The following is a 20,378-nucleotide window of genomic DNA, read 5'->3' on the forward strand; positions in this document are numbered from 1 at the left end:
TATATATATATAAAGGAATTCAGTTAGACACTCCAAATCATACATCAAATTATTTAGTATAGAGCATGAGAATATGTTGAATTACCTGCACACTATTCCTATTATTTAATCCAATTTATTTTGCTTCATTGTTTTTTTATTTGTTGCAGCAGCACCTCTTGTCGTTATCATTCTAGTTAACTGCCTATGTGGCCTATACCAAGAGAAAAGCTCCTGTTTTTACTTTGATTGGCAGCGGTAAGATGACAGCTAATAAGCAGGGAGCTGACATTTAGATAGATAAAATGAAAATTTATCCTGGGTCCAGAGTCATTTTCGCCAAAGTGATTGTAGTTAGCCTGAGTGACTGCAGCTCTGCCTTTGGGCTCAGGAAGGACATTTTCAGCAGCAGACAAGCCCACTGAGATTAAGTGGTGGGGCCAAGAATGGGTCACATTGCTTATAAATGCAATGTGCTTCAAAAAGAAAGAGGCATGCCATGACTTCTCACATGTTTCACTGGCAAAATAACTGACTGTTTCAATAAATATGAAATAAACACTTTCTGAAATCTAATTAGCTTGTTTGAGATAAAAGCACCACAGCAGGTACCCATTAAAAGAGAAGATTCACATGAGAATTATTTTATTACTTCAAATTCAGGAGTTTAAACACATAATATTCTTAGTTCATCTGGTGTTCAGTCGATCTCCATAGTCTTTTCCTGATCACCTAACCAGGATTACCAGTTTACTTCAAGTTAATGCTTATTGAAGCTAAATTTTGTCAGCAGATTCTCCTAAATCAAACCTTAGATGTTTATCTGGCTGACAATTGCTTAAACTGCTATTGAAGCAGAGATAACCCACCATGGAGTATTAAACAAGCCAAGAAATCAGTGGCAGAATTTGCAAAAGATTTTTGGACGTTAGCTGCAGCTTCTGGATGGAACTCTCATGCAGGCATTAAATGAAAATCTTAAGAATGAGCTTACCTGCCTAGACAAACCAAAGACTCTAGAACAGTGGTTCTTAACCTTTTTTTGAGGTACCGAATCCACCAGTTTCATATGCGCATTCACTGAACCCTTGTGTGGTGAAAAATAAAATATGATTTTTTTCCCCCTCCAAATTCAAGACATAGGGGTGACCCAACTAGAATCTAGTTGGGTCACCCCAAGATCACTAAGTTTTCTTAAAAGGTAAAATCTTTGAGAACAGTTCTTCAAAATATAGTCAGTGTTTTCAGCAAAGTTGAGCTGACTGTCCAGGAACATCCCAAGGTATTAAAAATTTGCCACAGTTTCAACAGGTTGGCCATCGAGAGAAACTGGAACCACTTTAAGGTCTTGTTTAGATCATTTAATTAGCTCTACATTCTTGAGAATGAAAAATTAATCATAAATAACAAAGACTTTGCGGTATTCTGATTTAGTAATGTAATTATATTAGTTGTGTTACCACCACTACGCCACTAGAGGCAGTACCAACCCCGAAAAGATGCGACTAAGGAGCAGATTTAGAAGTACACAGAAAACTACAGAATTTGGTAAAAACTGTGAGCTTTGCTGAAGTAAATAAAGACACAAGTTCAAATCCATGCTGAGAGTGGAGCTCCTCCAATCAGGGCTCCTCCTCAGCAGTGATTGGCTAAGCAATGTAACGTGATCCTCTGCAGCAAGTGATGGCAAAGCGGGGCGTCATCACGACTTTACACAAGTGAGTCTTTATATCCGCAGCAGAGACTCCGCCGAACCCCTGAGACCGACTCATCGAACCCCTGGGGTTAGACATGTTTATTATGTTACATATACATAATATAAGGATAGACGCCTCATCCATACATATATATATATATATCTGTTTTCCAGCCGACGAGTTCTAGCTTCAGATTCCGCACCTGAGATTGAGCCCAAAATCCGATCCGGGATTCATCTGTGCTGCAGTGAATCCGTCTCTCTTTAAAGATATCTCCCACTTCTTCCTAATGTCGTGTCTTTATAAAACCTTCAAAACAAAAATGGAAAATTTGGGATGTATCTCACTTTTGACAGAGTGAGAGAATTACATATAAATAATAGTCTTTACCACCTGTGTAAACTTTGCTGGTAAATGTTATAACACGTAATATAGGTTTTATAATGTATGTTACATTGTTTAATTTCTAATGTAGGCTCTTGTGTCAGATCATCTAAGTCAATGTTAGAGAATAATTAATTTTTTTAGATTTACGGAATCTCAATTATCCGTCATAGCGGGGCTGAACTCCCTATTACACCAAGCACTGTAGCTAATATTAGCTGGTATCTCGCCGGTGGACATAAATACAGTAAAGTAATATTCCAGTCACAGAATATACACAATATGTCCATCTTACTTGTGAAATGTTGTCTGTGGAGCCCTCACATCAATAGTCCATCGATCCGACCAACAATATCCCTCAGTGCTGAGGCTTCTTCTGCTGTTTTGATTGAGCAAAGTAGGAAGGACGACCGCTCCAAGATGGCCGCAGTGTTTCCTGCGCCGGAGCAGCCAATGCGGAGTCCACTCTTATATTATGTCTATGATTCTGTAGCCTTCGGTGAAATTCTAAATCTGCTCTTTAGTCGCATCTTTTCGGGCTTGCTACTGCCTCTAGTGGCGTGGGGGTGGTAACAACTAATATAATTATGTTACTAAATCAGAATACCGCAGTCTTTGTTATTTATTATAAATGTTTCCATTCTCTTAAGAATGTAGAGCTAATTAAATAAAATAAACAAAACCTTAAAGTAGTTCCAGTTTCTCTCGATGGCCAACCTGTTGAAACTGTGGCAAATTTTAAATACCTTGGGTCGTTCCTGGACAGTCAGCTCAACTTTGCTGAAAACACTGACTATATATTTTGAAGAACTGTTCTCAGAGAGACTACCTTTTAAGAAGACTTAGTGATCATGGGGTGACCTAACTATGTCTTGAATTTGGGGTGGGGGGGATCATTTTATTTATCACTACAGAAGGGTTCAGTGAATGCACATATGAAACTGGTCAGTTCGGTACCTCAAAAAGGTTAAGAACCACTGCTCTAGAATATGAACATTTCCATGAATATGTTTGGATAACTGAGCTTCTATATTGGGCTTCAAGAAAACTAAGAATTTATTTTGTATAATTTAAAGATAACATGATTTCTGACTTAAAATAATAAAAAAAATACTTGGGTGATCAGAAATGAATATAGGTGAAAAATACAATCTCAGATTATTATTTTTTTAAACAATGAGGCTTCAAATGAAAAATAAAAATAATTTAAGGAGAAATATTTGGCAGATGCATGGACAATCAAACCTCATTACTTGCATAGAAAATTTAGGACTTCAGTAACAAATACAAAAACAGATATAAAAACACACGACGGTGTGCTGTATCTGCCTTAGTGATTTAGGCTTTGAGTCCCACAATTGCCCCTCTCCTGTCCTCCAAAGCTACTTAATATGTTAGAGGGGCTCTGATGCTTCTGATCTGTAATAGGCACTGCTTTTCTTTCTCCAACATTAAAGGTGGTGATGGTGAGGAGGAAGGAGAATGGGTCAGGATGAAGTTGCTGTGTGGGGAGGTGCTGCTGCACCTCTGAAGTCTGCCTGGTGGGACCAGAGCTTTATTCACTAAAATGGAGCCTGTGCACTGCAAAGGCTTGAGAACTTGGATGAGAGGAAGCTTTCAAAACTTTCCACATTGGCATTAGAGACATGAGCTGCTATTCATCTGCTACTCTCAGCCTCCATGAGATGATTTAAAAGCAGCTTGCATGTCCACAATGACAAACACAGATCCTATCCATTCATTTTAGTATATGGATAGACTTACCCATAATCAACTTAACTTACACCCTGCCTCTAATCAAAACCCTGTTCCATTAAAATGTGTTTTTGCACCATGAGGTCTTTAGGAGATTACTAAATACACCACAAAAAGTCCTAAATAGGTAACGTAAACAAGTACACACAGAGGTACACACACACACGCCGTCACACACACACACACACACACACACACACACACACACACACACACACACACACACACACACACACACACACACACACACACACACACACACACACACACACACACTAAGAGAAACACACATTCTGGCTTTCTTTTTATCTTCTGGTCTGGGAGATGAAGCCGGACTCTAATTGGTCCTGGGGGAGATTGGCAGGGTGAGCAGCGCTACAATGAGGTCTAATTCTCTTGAGGCAAACAAAAAGAAGGGGAGTGGCAGGAAGAAAAGAGCCACCATTCCACAAAGCACCGGATGAACTGCATCTCAAGAGAGGAAATAAATTAAAAAGGTAGAAAGCAGGTGAAGGGTAAAGGCACATTCATTCATTAATTGAAAGACTTTCATAACTTGTATCTACTTAAGGTATTTTCCAGTAGTCAAAGATGACACACACATGCTCCCCCCAGCAGACAGAGAGCAAACACGAAAAACAGCCATAAAATCCTGTGAGGCACGAAAGGCTATCAGCCTTCTTAGTGCTCAGTCATTCAGATGCATTAAACACACTGATGCTGGTGAGCTATGTTGTAGCCATAATGCCCTAAACTGGAGCAGACTGACACATCAGGCACTCTGACCATGGAAGACTGGTGAAGTGCCTTGCTCAAGGACACAACAGGTGAGTGGGGGTTTAAACCAGATGAACCCCTTTGTCCTGAGGACACAGGACATAGGGTACACAGGTCCTTTGTGTCTCAAAGGACTTTGAGCAACAGATTCAGGAATGTATAAGAGAGATGGTGGGAATTGATGAAGAAGATGAAAGGAATGGGTCATTGGAGGATCCAACCTGGAGCAAACACCCGTGTCTTCCGGCCCTGCAGCAGCTTTTGCACTCTGCAGAGCTGCAGGTGGTTTTCATGGCGCTGAGCATTGCCCTGGATACGCTGGGACACTTCACACACAGCGGCCACGGCTCCTACAGAAATCATAGACATATAGTGTATTGGGAGGACATTCACAAAACTTGTGTGAGAGCTCTTTCTGAATCAAAATGAATGTATTTCTAAACATATCGTGGGCATGCACACATTTCTGTGTCAAATGAAACATGTAAGAAAAAACTAAACATTTTGGTTAAGAAAAAACATTTCAAAACCATGTGAAGCAGTAAATGGGTCCAGGTAAAATCTCTCTAGAAAATTAGCAGTGATAGTTATAAAAGTAATCTAAGACCCAACAAATGGCTGGGGGGAGAAGTTCGGGAACAATTGGCAGAGTTTGCAGAACATGTACAGAAGTGGAAAAGGTCTTGTTGATTTCAGAAGAGTGCAGATTGCTCCAAGGTAATAAAATGGCAACAGTAACTCAAATAACCACTCCACTGTTTCTCCTGTATTAGCTCCAACCTAACAGTAAATTGGCTACTCCAACCCCAAACAGCATTCCGCCCAGGCCAGCACTGGTTCTGAGTCTGTTCTCAGAGTACATCACACTTTTTCAAAGTTAAATATTTTCCTTTAAATGGTTCATGCAGTTTAAAGTCACATAAATAGGAATCCCAATAAAGTCTAGCAATCATCAGTTTCCTGTGAATGCAGTTAGCTGCTTGGTGCACAGCTACGGCAGGTCATCTGTACATTTAATAATCTTGAGTATTTTGCTTCGTGTTCTGCATTCATCAATTACAAAATCATAAAAAATTTCTGTAAACAGAAGAAAACACCCAACATTATGTCTAAATTTTTTAAATAGTTTTCACTGAAACAAATTAATATAGTTATTAGTTAATCAACAAATATATTTGTCACATTCACAAATATTGGTACAGATATATGTTCAGATGAACGCAAATATCAAAAGCAGCCCACTGTGAAGACAAAAGCAAATATTGATGCGTTCTGAACAGTGATCATGCTGGTCTTCTCTTAGAATGTACGATACAACTTAAAAATTAACAAAAAAATCTAAAACTTCATTATTATTTGTTTTTAACAATAACTTTTCTAATCTGTTTTTGAAAGGCTTCATGAGATCACAGACCAACACAACCTGATTTCATTAAGCTCCTGTCAGGAACTCTACTGAGCAATGAAAATGAAAATATTCAAAGAGTCCTGATTAGGTGTGATGGTCTGCTGAACAATGTGTTCAGAATCACCAAACCATGGTTATTTTAATTAGGGATGCTGGTCTCCACCACAGGGATCCTTATGTCCCATAATGCAATAGCTGCTTTCAAGTTAGTTTTTATATCTATGATATGTACAGTAAAAGCTAAACCTGGCAAGCATGGGGTATTAAAAGACCACATTTCTTTAAAAGATTTACAACGTCAAACCATTACCATCAGAGGAACATCATACTGACTGGGCTGATGACGTCACAGTTACAAGTAATGGCACAAGTGCTTAAACAATGCAGAGGTCAGATGTCACTTTATCATCCACTGGAGGAATCATATATAATTGCTATGCAATTTTTTTTCCAGAGCCGAGTAAAATTAGCTTGTGGAATAAAAGTTTATAGAGCTTACAAACTGGATGTGTGCTTAGCTGTAAGCAGAAATCTTCAGGAAATCAGGTTGTAAGAACTCTGTTTACAGCAATCTGACTGAAAATCATGTTGGAAATTAGCGATCCAATAAAACTGCCTGTAAATGGTAAAACCAAAGCTGTGTCATGAAAAATGATGTTGAAATTTGAGTAAAAACAAATTTACTCAGGTTAGATGCGTCTGAAACGTCTGTTTATGCTGCCTGGCCAGCAGCAGCTCATTTGCATAATTGTGATGCAGCCATAAAACATCGCATTCCTTAATGAGGTCAAAACAGGCAGAACTGATAAGGTGAAATCTCAATATCTGAAAATGATTTTGTATATTAAATGTAATGAAGATGTTTTTCATATCACACAGAACACTTGTTCCAGGAAGCATAATAGTGGACCTTTAAAGCCAATTGAATCAAGGAAACTCTCGCTCAGACAGCAGCTTATAGCAAGAGTGTCAGACTCATTAAGATCATGAATGTCCTCCTGGTGTGGCAGAATGTATTGATAAAAACCATTAACAAACTGCTAAAATATTAATAAATAGCTATGTCTGCTTCAGTTAGTACTTCTTAAAGTTAAATAATATTGAACATCTTTTCACATTGATGTAATTTGGCAGTACACAGATAAAACCTGATTTAACGTGACTGATTAAACAATATTTAAGCACAGAACTGTTATCTTGTCCTGTTGGGCTGGATTTGGCCCCCGTGGTTTAGAGAATAAACCATCATATCATTTGGTGGTATTAATGCCCCAGTTTGTTGCTTTCACCCCTCCCCCTCCTCTTTGTCGCTGGCAGCACACATGTGCAGCAGTGCCTGTAATAATTATGGGAGAAATTTCTATGAGGATATGTTGAGTTTTTGCCCTCACAAGTTTACAAATTCATGTCTTGTTTTTGTGCAAAGCAGCTGGCTGTCTTCAGCTACTGGACACTGGTGCAGTGTACAACTGAAAAAGGTGCTTGCAGTGTTTTCCCAACTTAATAACAAAAGCTACATGCAGACAATGTTCTCCTGTACAGTTTTTAGAAGAAACATTCTACATAAACTCTACTGTGCATCAGTTAACAATGCAACGACTTTGAAGTTAAAACGCCTTGCCTGCAAACACTCCATTTCTCCAAGGATCGCTTGGGAAAGAACAAAGCCTCTGACTTGAAAGAAGAAGGCTAACATGGGACCTGAGTGCACAAAGTCTAGTCAGTGGTGCTGAATCAGCCCCTCGCTCCTGCCAGGCCTACTCCAAAAAGTGCATTTACAAAAAGAATTAAGAGAAGGAAAGACGAGGCTTTAAAGTGATCATCTCAACCAGGACTGGTGGCTTCAGGAGGTTTCAGAAATTATGTGAGTGATTACAGGAAAGAGAAATAAAAAGATTCATTTTTATGAAACCACTTGGAGGACACGCCCCAGTAATGAACGCCATCAGTGAGCTTGGATTTAAAAGTAAAGTCTGACGCAAATTTCTCACTAATCTAGATTTTAATCCACTTTGCATAATTTAAACACTATCTTACTACCAACAACAAAAAATAAATGAAAACTTAACTTAAGTTTTAATTTAAGTTAAGTTTGAGAAGACTTTTGCAGGCCTCATCCCCAACGTCTTCCTGCTACTGTCGTGCAAACACAATTTTAACCTGTGAACTGTGGCACCTTTTCATTCACTTTCAGTATCTTTGCTTTGATTCTCTGGGCGGTTGAAATAGCTGTGATTCTATGAAAATTAACTTCATACAAGAAATTAAGAAAAAGAAACAAAATAAGAAGCAAAACAGAAAATAAAAACAACAGAAGCAATTTATGAAAATGTCTGGTTTATCAATAAAAAAATAAAAACGACAGAATATATGACTATTTCAACAGTCACTGACAGCAGAACTGTTTGTTGCCTTGGTTTCCACATTTATCTTCTACCTACTGCAACTCTTTATTCCACGTTTCTTCAGTTGTGTTTCACCCAGTACAAAGATTTATCAGACTTCACAGATTAGAACCTGAGCTGCACCGCTCAAGTCCGACTGTGTTCCACACACTCATGTCATAAAATTTTCAACCATGAAAACTCAGTGCAGGTACACCAATTAAATCCTGCCTTCATATGCAGGAATAGAAAAGTAATGCTTCAGGGAAAAGGGCATAAAGAAGAAGGAAAGCAAACGGATACAGAATGGAAACAACAGTTAAGTCTCTTGTGATTCTCTGTTCGTTAGCTTAATCCAGTTTTGCTAAAATTATCCCAAATTTCTCATTGAACAATTTTCATTATGTGCTTATATGTGCCTCACATACAAGGGTCCCTGATAAAAAAATACTAATGAGAAGAGGAAGGAAAAAGGAGGGCACAGTAAGATATGTACCTTCATTTTAGAGTCAGAGGAGGTTTTAATTTGTAAGCACACGCAGCACACCAGCAACCACATTTTAATTGATACACATAAATAATTCCTTGTGTATATTTGCTCTTGAAGCACATTTTCTGTTTATTTGACAACTGGAAATAGTCATTATCAAGATCTGTGCTGATGTTGAAGATTTTACTTATTAATATAACTGCCTGCTTAATATGCTCTGATCTACTCCTAATTAATGAGGTCAAACTGGAGCCACATGTACACACAGTATTCTCTTGCTTTCATTTCCTCTCCAGTCAAATTATGCTTTCACACTTACACGGGAGTTATGAAGAAAAGCATTTTTCATTGTCCTTTAGATAAAGACAATCAGACAGATTACGGTGTCATGAGGACATGCCAGGGTTTCTAAATGTGCAGACTCCTTAATTTGTTGCTTAAAGATGTTTGAAGGAGGCAAACATGATCTTTGTCCAATGATGCAAACCACATTAACGCTGCTCCTGTTTGCATTTAATGAGAAATTCATTAGCAGAGACATAATGAAAGGCGGAGATGTAAATACAGAAGGTTCATATTTTAGTTGTACTAAAAAACATGTACTGATTTGAATAAAGAGATACTTACTGGAAAGCTGTTCAAACTCTGGGTGGTCTGGGCTGGTGTTGGCGGCCAGGTCTTGGAGGAGATGCTTATACCTGAGTGACAAACAAAACCAGATGAACCAACTGAAGAACTAGAAAAATGCAGAGTCAACCAGAGTCAACAGCTGTTGATGTGTACTGAACTGTAGACTTTGGAAGATCTTCTCTGCCATTTGGCCCAAAGCTGTTAAGATACAGTTGTTTATTTGATGTGAACTGTCAAATAATAGTGTACATTTTGCAGTTTAAAGAAAATTGAGATATTGATGCCATAATTACAAGACTCAAAGCACACATAATCCCAGTTACACTTCCCTCCAGATGGTTGCACATTGTTAGCTCCTTGCAGATTGTTGCTCTGCAAAAAAAACATGCAGACAATCTGATCCCTAATAAGTCTATACGCATATTTCAAAGACATAAACCTGTGTGGCAAATGGACTGTACTTGTATAGCGTTTTGTCCAGAGAACCCCAAAGAGCTTCACACTACATTCAAAATAGACGATTTTCATTTTTTTAAGTAAATAAAAATCTAAAGGTTATTAAATTAAAAAATATATATGAAAAGTACCATGCATGTGAATGTGCTCCTTTGTGCTGGTCTAACACACAAATCTCAGTAAACTGCACTGAAGTTAGTGATAGTAAGAGAACAAAATGACAAGTTCATGGTGTTACTTTGTACTGGTGAATAATCACTCTGCACAAACTTGATACTTTTTCATAGGATAGCATGACCTACAGGAACATTGACAGTCCTCATTGATTTCTACCATGTCTGTCTCCACCTCTCAGCCCACCCCTCCCTGAGTCTAGTCTTAACTTGCTTTACAGACACAGTGGTGCCACTGGAAGAGGCCATTAGAGATGAAACCAGGCTGTTTGACTCTGGTCTGTTTGGTGGCATTAAATGTTCCAGCGTAATGTGACAGAGGTTGTTTAGAATAATGGTTCCCAAACTTTTTAGCCCACAACTCCAAATATAATGGTGCAAGCTTCTCACACTGGGAGAAGCTTGCCATCTCTCGTTCTCTCTCATGTAGTAATACCTAATAAGCATAAGCCTCAGTAAAAACCACTTAGAAAAGAACTTAGAAACCTCATGGGTTGCAGTATCATCCATTACTTAAAAAACCCTACAGCTAAAAAATAATAATAAATATTTCTGACAATGAAACCCTGTCAGTGCTACCATAGAAGGAGGTGTTTATTTTTTAAATCACGGAACGTTTTTATATTATTTCTGCCTCAACTTAGATTATTTATGTTGCAGTCACACAGTCAGATGAGGCATAATAAGGGCATCTCCCACCTATTAAATTAAAAGGGCAGTATTATGTATTCTCCAGGCACAGAGAACCAAGTACAGCATTTCCCCTACCATTATCTAAAGCACAGACTGAGTGCAGACCCTTGACTTGGATAGTCTGTTAGAATTTCTACTGGGCCAATCAGCGAACAAAAGGAGAAGTTATAAACAATGACGTTGATTTTCTGCTCCATTTTAGAATTATAGTCTAACTGTAGTTTTAGTGATGGCAAAGGAGGAAGTGAACAAAGCCCATCAGTCTGTGTTGGTCACACTTCCAAATATTGAGTTAACATCAACAGCTCACTGGTTCGGATCGGCTTTTCTCTCACTGCAGTGCAGAATGGTTGTTTACAGTGCAGGCAACTTCTGGTTAGCTTCATAGCATTGAACTAGCATTGCATACGTCACAGACAAACGTTTGCAACTGGCTAAACTTTAAAACTTTAACATAGGCCACGCCTCCAGGAAGGAATCGTTTCTCAACAGCCGAGGGTCCAGACCCTCTGGACGAAGCAAAGTGTAGAACATGAGGCTGATTTTACCAGGATAGGACCTGGTAAATATATTTATGAATATTAGAGGAGAATGGGCATACTAGTTTGAGAAAAAAGGAAGACAACCTTTATTCTACCAAGCAGAATTTTATCTATGAGCACACAATGAGTCGAACCTTGAAGAAGATGTGTATGTGAAACGTAGCAGCAACTTTCAATCTCACTACCGATTGCCTGGTCAGAATTTGCAGTGAACATGACAGCAAGAATCCATCCTGCCATGTCACAAAGTTAAAATAATAATAAAAAAAACATTTGCTGAACACCAAATAGATCCCCAAATTCAATTTCCAATTCCAACATGATGAGAAACAAAAGAACCAGAATCTCAATTTAAACAGAGAGGTGATGTCTTACTGACGAATTCGCTGAACTGGCATTTGAAGCATGTCCTCCAGCTTCTGGCTGTTAAACTGTGGTCGAGCTTCTTGTAGTTTCTTAAAACGTCTGAAGGCTTTATTTTTCTTCAGCTGGATCTGAAAAAAAAAACAACAACAACAAAAAAAAAACAAAAAAGAAACCCATTATATTAAATGAGTTCATTTTCAATGTCATACACAGGACAATGCAAATACTTTGGGACATTTGCACTGAAAGCTTTCTGAAGCTCTTGGTTGTTTTTATTTTTTCATTTTACTCCAGGACAACTAAATTGCTTTTGGAAGTGGTTTGGTATCTGTTGGTAAGCTGCAGTACACTGATTGCTAAAGCAGAAAGATGTGGAAAAAACACCTACTGAATTCTGGGTGCACAAAGGAACTTTAGAACAGATCCTTTCTCCCAGCAGCTAGGAGAGTGAGGTGTTTCATTTCTCGTAAATAGAAATGAATAAAATATGTACATGCACATTTTGTACATATTAAAAAAATTATCCAACTCAGCTGGATAATAAATGCAGAGTCTCTACCACAAGCACTTTGTTGGCATTATAGATGTTGTCCACATAGGTGTTGTAGTGGTGCAAATGTGAAGAGAACTTTTCCAGGCCTTTCCCAATGTAGCCATTCTCCAAATGGACCAGTAATGATCTGTAAAATACAAAGAAACCAAAAATAAAACTTTGAATCATTTCAATTTGACCATTGCAAGACAACCAAAACTTTTTATTAATACAGCTTCGAACTTCATATGTAATAGTTTCAGCATTTTTTTCTTTTTAAAGAAATGTTGCATCATCAGTTACAATTTAATATTATTTTTTTGGCACTCGTGGACCTTAATCCCACAGGACGGGTCAGAGAGACGGTGGGGGAAGGCATGAAGCAAAGGAGCTCTGGACGACTGCATGGAGGTCTGCAATCTCCATTCTAACCACTGCGCCACGCGACACCCTTAATTATCTGTTACATGTTTAACTCAACATTTTATTGTGTCTATGTGCTTTGATTTACACTTTCATATATATATATATATATATATATATATATATATAGCTCCCAGGCCTCTGGTAGAGGACCCGAGCTCAGAGGATGAAACAGACCACCCGCGGAGAGTGAGAAGGGAATTTTTTATTTATTTTTTTATATATATATTTTATAAATAAATAAAATATGGAAACAAGAAGCTTACACATGCTTAATAAAAGTTAAATCAGACCAAACTGATTTAACCAAAGTTAAACCATACCAAAAGTTTGGTCTGATTTAACTTTTACTAAGTATATGTAAACTTCTTGTTTCCATTGTTTTTTTGTTTGTTTTTATACATATAGGAAAGTGTAAGCACTTTGTTGGCAACATTGTTGGCAACAGTCTGACTGTTTTAGGCCCTAAAACTTAAATCAAATTAATTTCTATTCTCTTAAATGTTTTCACATAATGTTCTTTCCTCAACATGCCTATTTATGAATCTATTTTATGAAGTGCACCAGCTCCTCCAGTTCATGTTGTGGTGGCCCCACAACATGATGCTGCCACCACCGTACTTCAGTTAGGATGGTGTTCCAGGCAACAACCATCCCCATGTTTCCTCTAAATGTAACGATGGTCATTATGGTCAGACACTTCCACTGCAGTCCCATCAGATCAGAGGACATGTCTCCAAAAATAAAGGTTGCCTGGAACACCATTGAGGTCAGAAGTTTTTGTCTGTGTGGCTTCTACAGTATTTTAAACAGGAAAATTTATAGCTCAAAATGTCAACCATTCATGACAGAATGTGGTCACGTTTTTAACTCCCAATGAAACTGCATTGAACTTTATGTTAAGGTGCAATATTGCCTGAGAGAGATAAAGGCAACATCACATCTGTGTCACAGATGTGATGTTGCCTGACCACACATGGTTTTTAAAGTCAAGAGGTAGAACTTCTCTGAACAGGTAGCTTAGCAGGAAAGGTTCAGGGGTGAGACTTTTCCTGTAAGTCAATGTTAAGTGTGAACAGAGCCACTTTGTAGAGAAAACACACCTGCTGAACTCACCAAAACAACAGCATGAAGGAGACGGGAGTTGCTAAGCCTGTCAGGCTCTCTAACAGACTCAACTGGCAGAGGGCTTTGACACGTGTGAACGAACTCATTATCTAAACTTCGAATACGCACACACCCTCATCAAATGATGCTACCAGACACTTCTAACCACATGTCTTGTGCACACACACTTTACCACTGAAGTTGATTTAAATAGATTTTAATGAAAGCCCGTGCTTAGGTGGACTCTATATAATCAAGCAATGCAGAAGCAGCTAGGAGGGTTCTAACAAGGGATGGAAAATTTCAGCTTCCGATTTTTATTAAACTCTCAGTCGGATAGGTTCTTATAATAAATATGAAACTAAGGATTATACACTTTATATATCAATATATAAGGAGTATCAATATAAATTCTGGTGTTATAACACAAGTTTAGTCAATACCACATGTCAGAACAGAGCCAAGTCTTTTATCAAACAGAGTAGTGTTAAATATTTCTAGCAGTAAACCACCGTCTCCCCTAAGACCACTTCCTACAGGATAGACTGTCACTATGTTTCAAGCACTGATTCAGTAATGGGCACATAATGAAGATGTATGGGAACTGTGGAGCCATTCATCCAATAAATCAGAGTGTGTAATTTATACTTCAGTCTTCATTGTAGCACGCTAAACAAGAAAGCTTTGCCATCTGCAGGGACTCAAACTCCTTATTATGGGTGTCCAACGCATCCGAACCAACAATTCTACAGCTTGCCTTGCTGAAGAGTGCAATTGTGAACAGAAATTGCTTACATTTTTATTCAAAATCAAGCACCAACTGTATTTTTTCAGATGACTTGCCACGTTTTAGCCAGCTGTAGCTTTGAAGCCTGCCCCACTGAAGGGCTCATGTTGGGGAAGCTTCAGCGTGAGCTGGACTATAAGAGCCCATCACCTCTTTGCCCAACTTGTCAAAGAAAGAAAGAAAGTTCCAGAAATACTTGGAGAACAAACTTCTCTCTCACATTGGATACGAATCTGACAAAAAGGCAAGATGATTGCCAGCTGAGCTGAGTTCAACGACCTAAGAAAATGACTAAAATCAGTTTGGTGAGTTTATTTAAGATGCAACAGCTAAGATTTCCATCCATCCATTGCTTATCTAAAACCGGGCTGATGGGGCAGCAGATCCAGGAGGGTACCCCAGACATTCCTCCACCCTACAACATCCTCCTAGTCATTCTCAGGAATCTGAGAACTCAACACCCCGTCACTAAGGAGATGAGGAAACTCATTTCTCACATTTCCAGGATCTTGTTGGTTCAGTCAGTGAGGATTAGAACGTAGACAGACTGGTAAATTGAGAGTATTGCTTTTTGCCCTAGCCTAGCCCTTTCTTCACCACAACAGACCAAAGTAGCAATGCCCTCTAGAGACAGAACCCCAGTCCGTCTGTCCATCTCCTGTTCCATCCTATTCATAAACCAGACCGTTAACTCCTGCTTGAGAGAAAGACTCATCCCTAACTAGCTACAGTTTCCAAGGATGACAAACTGTTTTGCAAATGTTCAGAAATTTACCATTTCACAGTTTTTTAGTAAAGACAACAAATGAAAAGATTTGTATTGTTTTTAACCCTGGATTTCTCCTAGTGACAGGGCACTCAGTTAGCACCCATGTGGCTGTTTGATTTCCAGTTTGGAAAATGATGACATGTCCCAAATCCGATTTTCTTCATTTTGGGAAATCGGTGATCAACTGATAATTACATGTGAAGCCGATCTCATCCACTGATGTTTTCTACCTCAGCAAAGGTCTAAAAATCAACCACTGTCCTCTTTTGCTCTGCATGAAAGAGGTCTGACTGTTAATCCCGCCCACCACATCATGTCTGCACTCTTGCACTTAACAATACTCGCCCACAATTGCCAACTCTGCGACTTTCTCGCTATTTTTAGCAACATTTCAGACAAAAAAAAAAAAAATAAAAAATTGGAATCAGCAGGTCAGGCTTGTTAAATATTTTCGATCGGCCAGATATCTGCAATCGGTGAACCCCTAGTCAGAAGTCAATGTAGGGTTAAAAAAATGCACGGAAGAACAAATAACTGTACATTATTAATATCACCTGGATAAATAGGTGACATTTTATAGGTATATAATAAGAGAATGCCTCAAGATTGTAACACAGTAATAATAACAAACAACTAATCTTCATCAATTTACCAAGTCATGCACCAGTGATCAGTTTTTCAAAATACTCAGGTACCCAAAAAACACTTACTGATTTATTGAAAGAATTGATTTGATGGAACTGAAGATTCCTTCTCGAACATCCTCCTTTAAGGTTCCTTTGGCTTTCAAGATTTCCACAAAAAACTGTGCAAAGGACAAGAAGACGGTTAAAACTCTGGAGCTGGAACAAGGTGATATGCTACAATGTGAAAGCATTAAAAACCCAAATATTAATTAGTCGGAGCTTTGTGGGCTGTGTAGCTCACACAAAACCAGCACTGTTGAGCTGCCAAAATGACAATAAAGCAACATCTGTTGGGATCTCAATCCATTTAAGCTGAAGATAGGATGAAGAAAATGAAATTTACCTCTAGTGAAGAGGTGGAGACCTAGTAGTTGCATTGAATTTAGACTATAGAGGCACATATTATTTCTTCACTCTCCACAGGAAGGCTATGGTGTTGTTAATGCTAAGGGTTTATTTGCAAAAGCTCAGTTAGGTTTTGTTGAAAAGAGGTTATGTAAGGTTCCCTTCATCACTGCAGGAGGCAGAGGATGGATGCTGAATGGACCAGGCACACTGTCACCCTGCTGGGCCATTTTAATTATCAGTTCATGTTTATCATCATCTTAATCTCATCTAAACTCAAGACAGAAAGAAAGAAAAAAGATATGGTAGAGCTAAACAATAGTGTAATATCAATTCACACGAGAAAACAAAAAAATGCATAAATAAATAATTGTATGTTTATGTGACCAAATGGGTTGGCACAGTGCAGTATAAAGATGCCTATCTCTCTATGGTGCTGGTTTGACAGACTCAGAGTTCAAACTTTGTATAAACACCCCAGCTGAGCATCTATGCTAGTAAGATCCATATTAGTTAATTGAGAAAGCATTTTTTTGTTATGAATTTTACTTAAACTATTTTTTGTCTATTGTTGGCCTGGCATAAAACAATCATTCAGATTCTTATTTGAAATATGTTTCCATCATTGGCTGTAAGCAGAAAATAATCACAAATAACTGAAACAAAGGCTTAAACATCTTAATCTATGTGAAATCAATCTGTGTTTTATTTACTGATGGAGTTACTGAAAAACAACATTATTATTAGAATTTATTGAATATCATTGTTCTAACAAAACGATTCCATTGCAAAACAGTATTGCTATTGCCATGACAACATATTGACACTTTACAACCATAAATATCTCCAAAGTGGTCGAATAGCATCTCCCAATGAATATGAATAATAAGAAAATAGCAGCCTTTGGAGATTTTGTGCTCCACAGCTTGAGAAAACTTTGGTCATTCTGGCACTTTGTCCTCTCATTAAAAAGATTTTAAGCTGAAGGAATGATGTATAGAAACATTTTTATAATTTTGAAAAAATACCCAAAAACCTTTTGGGTATTATTTTTGGTATGCCATGAGCTGGCATGTTTAAATACAAAAGCTATCATCAATTCTTCCTGCGCCTATTCCATCACTGACTTCTAACAAAGAAGCATAATAGTCAATCTAGTGAAAAAAGAAATTTGAACATGCGATCGCCAAAAAATGGGTTTGTGTTACTGACAAAATGTGTGGCCGTTACTAAATTTCAAATTCGCAACAATCTGATAACAACAGGCCCAAAAGCTCAAACCTCCCTCATTGAGAGCGATAATAAAAACATACTGTGGTTACAAGCTCCAGCTGTTGGCAGTAGTGCTGCTCTGTTTGCACCAACTCTTTAGCGGCTCGGCTGCGTTTCCTCTCCCAGCGGTCCCTCTGCTCCTGGATGCTGCTGCTCACAGAGAGACTGGGCAGATGAGGGGAGAAGCTCATGGTTACCGTGGTGAGGAGGAGACTGCAGGGAAACATAAGGACCAACACAAGGGTTATATTGAAACAATATATAATATAGTCAACCTATTAGATTGATTACAGGCCACAAAATTCTTGAAATTTCACTTCTATTTTAAAGAAATGTATTTAAATAACCAGTACTACAATCAGAAATTATAGAAGAAAATAGGGAAGACTGCTGACTTTACAGTTGTCTCAAATCCGGTTGCTTAGTCACAGTCAGATCCTTCCAGTTATTTTTCTCCGAAGCTCGCATATTATGGTTCTAATGTTTTCTGTGACATGGTGCTGGCTCTTGAAGCTGTGGGTCTCTACTGAACTGTTACAAGAACTTTCCTTCACAATCACTTATTCATACCACTTATCAGGTATGGATAAGTGTCACTTGCTAGAATAAATTAACATTTCAGTCATGACGACGTCCATATTTATTTAGACATGCTCCCAATGAGCAGCAGAAATGCTCAGTGATGACTGACGCTCCATGTTGAAGGATGGATGACATTTTTCTTGACTTCCAAAGGTTTTCACATAATGTTAAATGGCCTTAAATCAATCTAAAATTTAGAATCTACAATTAACCTCAACTACAAATTATATATATATATATATATATATATATATAAAATAAATCATATATTGTGATTTTTTGTTTTGTTTTATCTGAGACGGATGCTGTCATCACAGCTGAGCTGTACCTTGCAATGCAAAGGGCCAAAAATGAAAACGGGAAACTTATATAATATGTGGTGTATCAAACACTTATTTTCCCTGTTGTATAAATTCTTTTAAAGCTTCTAAAGATTTAATAGTTTGTCTTCAGATTCACTTTCTTAGAAAATTGCATAATGTTAGAACTGAGGTTGCTAAATATGTCATCTGAAAAGTGTATAGAGAACAACCTGACCGGGTCAGTTCATGGAGCCCTGCTCTTACATTTCATAGAGCAGTCTAATAATTTTACCAAATGACAGAATAAAGCCTGAAGGGGAGGCAGTCCGGGCCCCGCCTGAAAGCTTCTCTGAACATCGGCATTCCTGCTGTCACCTTCCAACTCTTCTGACAGACTCATGACCCGATATCCTGAAACTATTGGCAGTGTGGAAATTATTGTGTAACCATAACGCAGAACACACATAATCCAAAACCTGCATCGACTGAAACAACACAAAAGCGGTTCCATCTGCTATAGACAGACAAACAGGATTACATGTGTTACTGTAACAATGCATTACACACTTCTAAACCTTTAGACAAATAATGAACACAAATGAGGGAGCTTTCTGAGGAGGGATCAGAAAATTGAAACAGACACAGAAACTTCCCGATTTGCTTCTTCAATCGCACTGTCAAAGTAACAAGTGGAAACTATGTGACTTATTTTTAAACGAGAACTAAGCTTACCTTCAGCTGGACTCCCTGCTTTAATCAAGGCGCCCTTTTTTAACTTTTAACATGTTTCCGGGTAGCCGCTGTGGGACGCCCGCTGATTGGCTGAACGAAGAGACTCAGCCTGCTCGGCGGAGAGAACTGAACCACTCAGCTTCGCGCGTCCATAGACATAATATAAGGATAGACGCCTCATGGGCCGCTCTCGCCTACTGCCGCTGACGAGATTTAGGGCGGCCATCTTGGAGCGGTCCACCACTCCACTCAGCGTTATGTGTTTAGCAGGCACAATGAGGTATCAGCGCATTTAATCGATCATAACACGCTTTTTTGTTACTGGAAACCTTATTCAAACATCTATCAAAGCTACATTTATAAACAATTGTATTTTTAAGTATGTTAATACATAGTTCACCATATTTAAATATGCTTAGTGGCTATAACAATAGAATAGGAATGGAATATTCTGATATTGATGTATGATGAGCATATTACAAAGCCCACAGCCGTTCATAATTTATTTAATAATTTATTTAGTAAGATCAATACATATTTATACAAACACAAATAAATAATGATTAATAATGACAAATAAATAATGATTAATACTGAACAATATACATTGGATACATGTTTATATGTATGAATGTATATACATCCATACATATATAGATATATATATGTTTTTCAGCCGACGAGTTCTAGCTTCAGAGAGATTCAGCAGCTGAGATTGAGTCCAAAATCCGATGTGATTCATCCGTGCTGCAGTGAATCTGTCTTTCTTTATAGATATCTCACTCTTCTTCTTCACATCGTGTCTTTACGAAACTTTCCAAAAAAAACAAAAACGGAAGATTTAGGATGTATCTTACTAGTGAAAGAATTACATACAAGTAATAGTCTTTAACAGTCTGTGTAAACTTTGCTGGTGAATGTTATATAACACATAATATAAGTTTTATAATATGTGTTACATTGTTTCATTTCTAATATAGGCTCTTGAGTCAGATAATCTAAGTTAATGTTAGAGAATAATAAATTTTTTTAGATTTACAGAATCTCAGTTAGCCTTTATAGCGGGGCTGAACTCCCTATTACACCAAGCACTGTAGCTAATATTAG

The 20,378-nt window shown here is 38.0% G+C and overlaps 1 protein-coding gene across 3 annotated transcripts in view; it reads right to left on the minus strand.

Moving 5' to 3' along the window:
- Positions 1-19,820, minus strand: part of arhgef39 (Rho guanine nucleotide exchange factor (GEF) 39) — a 28,470-nt gene extending 8,650 nt beyond the window's left edge. Inside the window, exons 1-7 of one of the 3 annotated variants that reach the window (XM_008401541.3) lie at positions 19,272-19,820; positions 17,697-17,868; positions 16,063-16,157; positions 12,294-12,414; positions 11,744-11,862; positions 9,502-9,572; positions 4,814-4,942 (exon numbers count right to left, since the gene is read on the minus strand). In XM_008401541.3, the coding sequence (XP_008399763.2) occupies positions 4,814-4,942; positions 9,502-9,572; positions 11,744-11,862; positions 12,294-12,414; positions 16,063-16,157; positions 17,697-17,846 (685 nt within the window). In that variant the 5' untranslated portion in view covers positions 17,847-17,868; positions 19,272-19,820. Of the gene's footprint in view, positions 1-4,813; positions 4,943-9,501; positions 9,573-11,743; positions 11,863-12,293; positions 12,415-16,062; positions 16,158-17,696; positions 18,389-19,271 lie in introns of those variants that run through there. The other 2 variants (XM_008401539.3, XM_008401540.3) reach the window with 2 other exon arrangements.
- Positions 19,821-20,378: the final 558 nt, after the last annotated feature.

The sequence above is a fragment of the Poecilia reticulata genome, chromosome 23 (assembly GCF_904066995.2).
Source record: "Poecilia reticulata chromosome 23, P_reticulata-male-v2, whole genome shotgun sequence".
Lineage (NCBI taxonomy): Eukaryota > Metazoa > Chordata > Actinopteri > Cyprinodontiformes > Poeciliidae > Poecilia > Poecilia reticulata.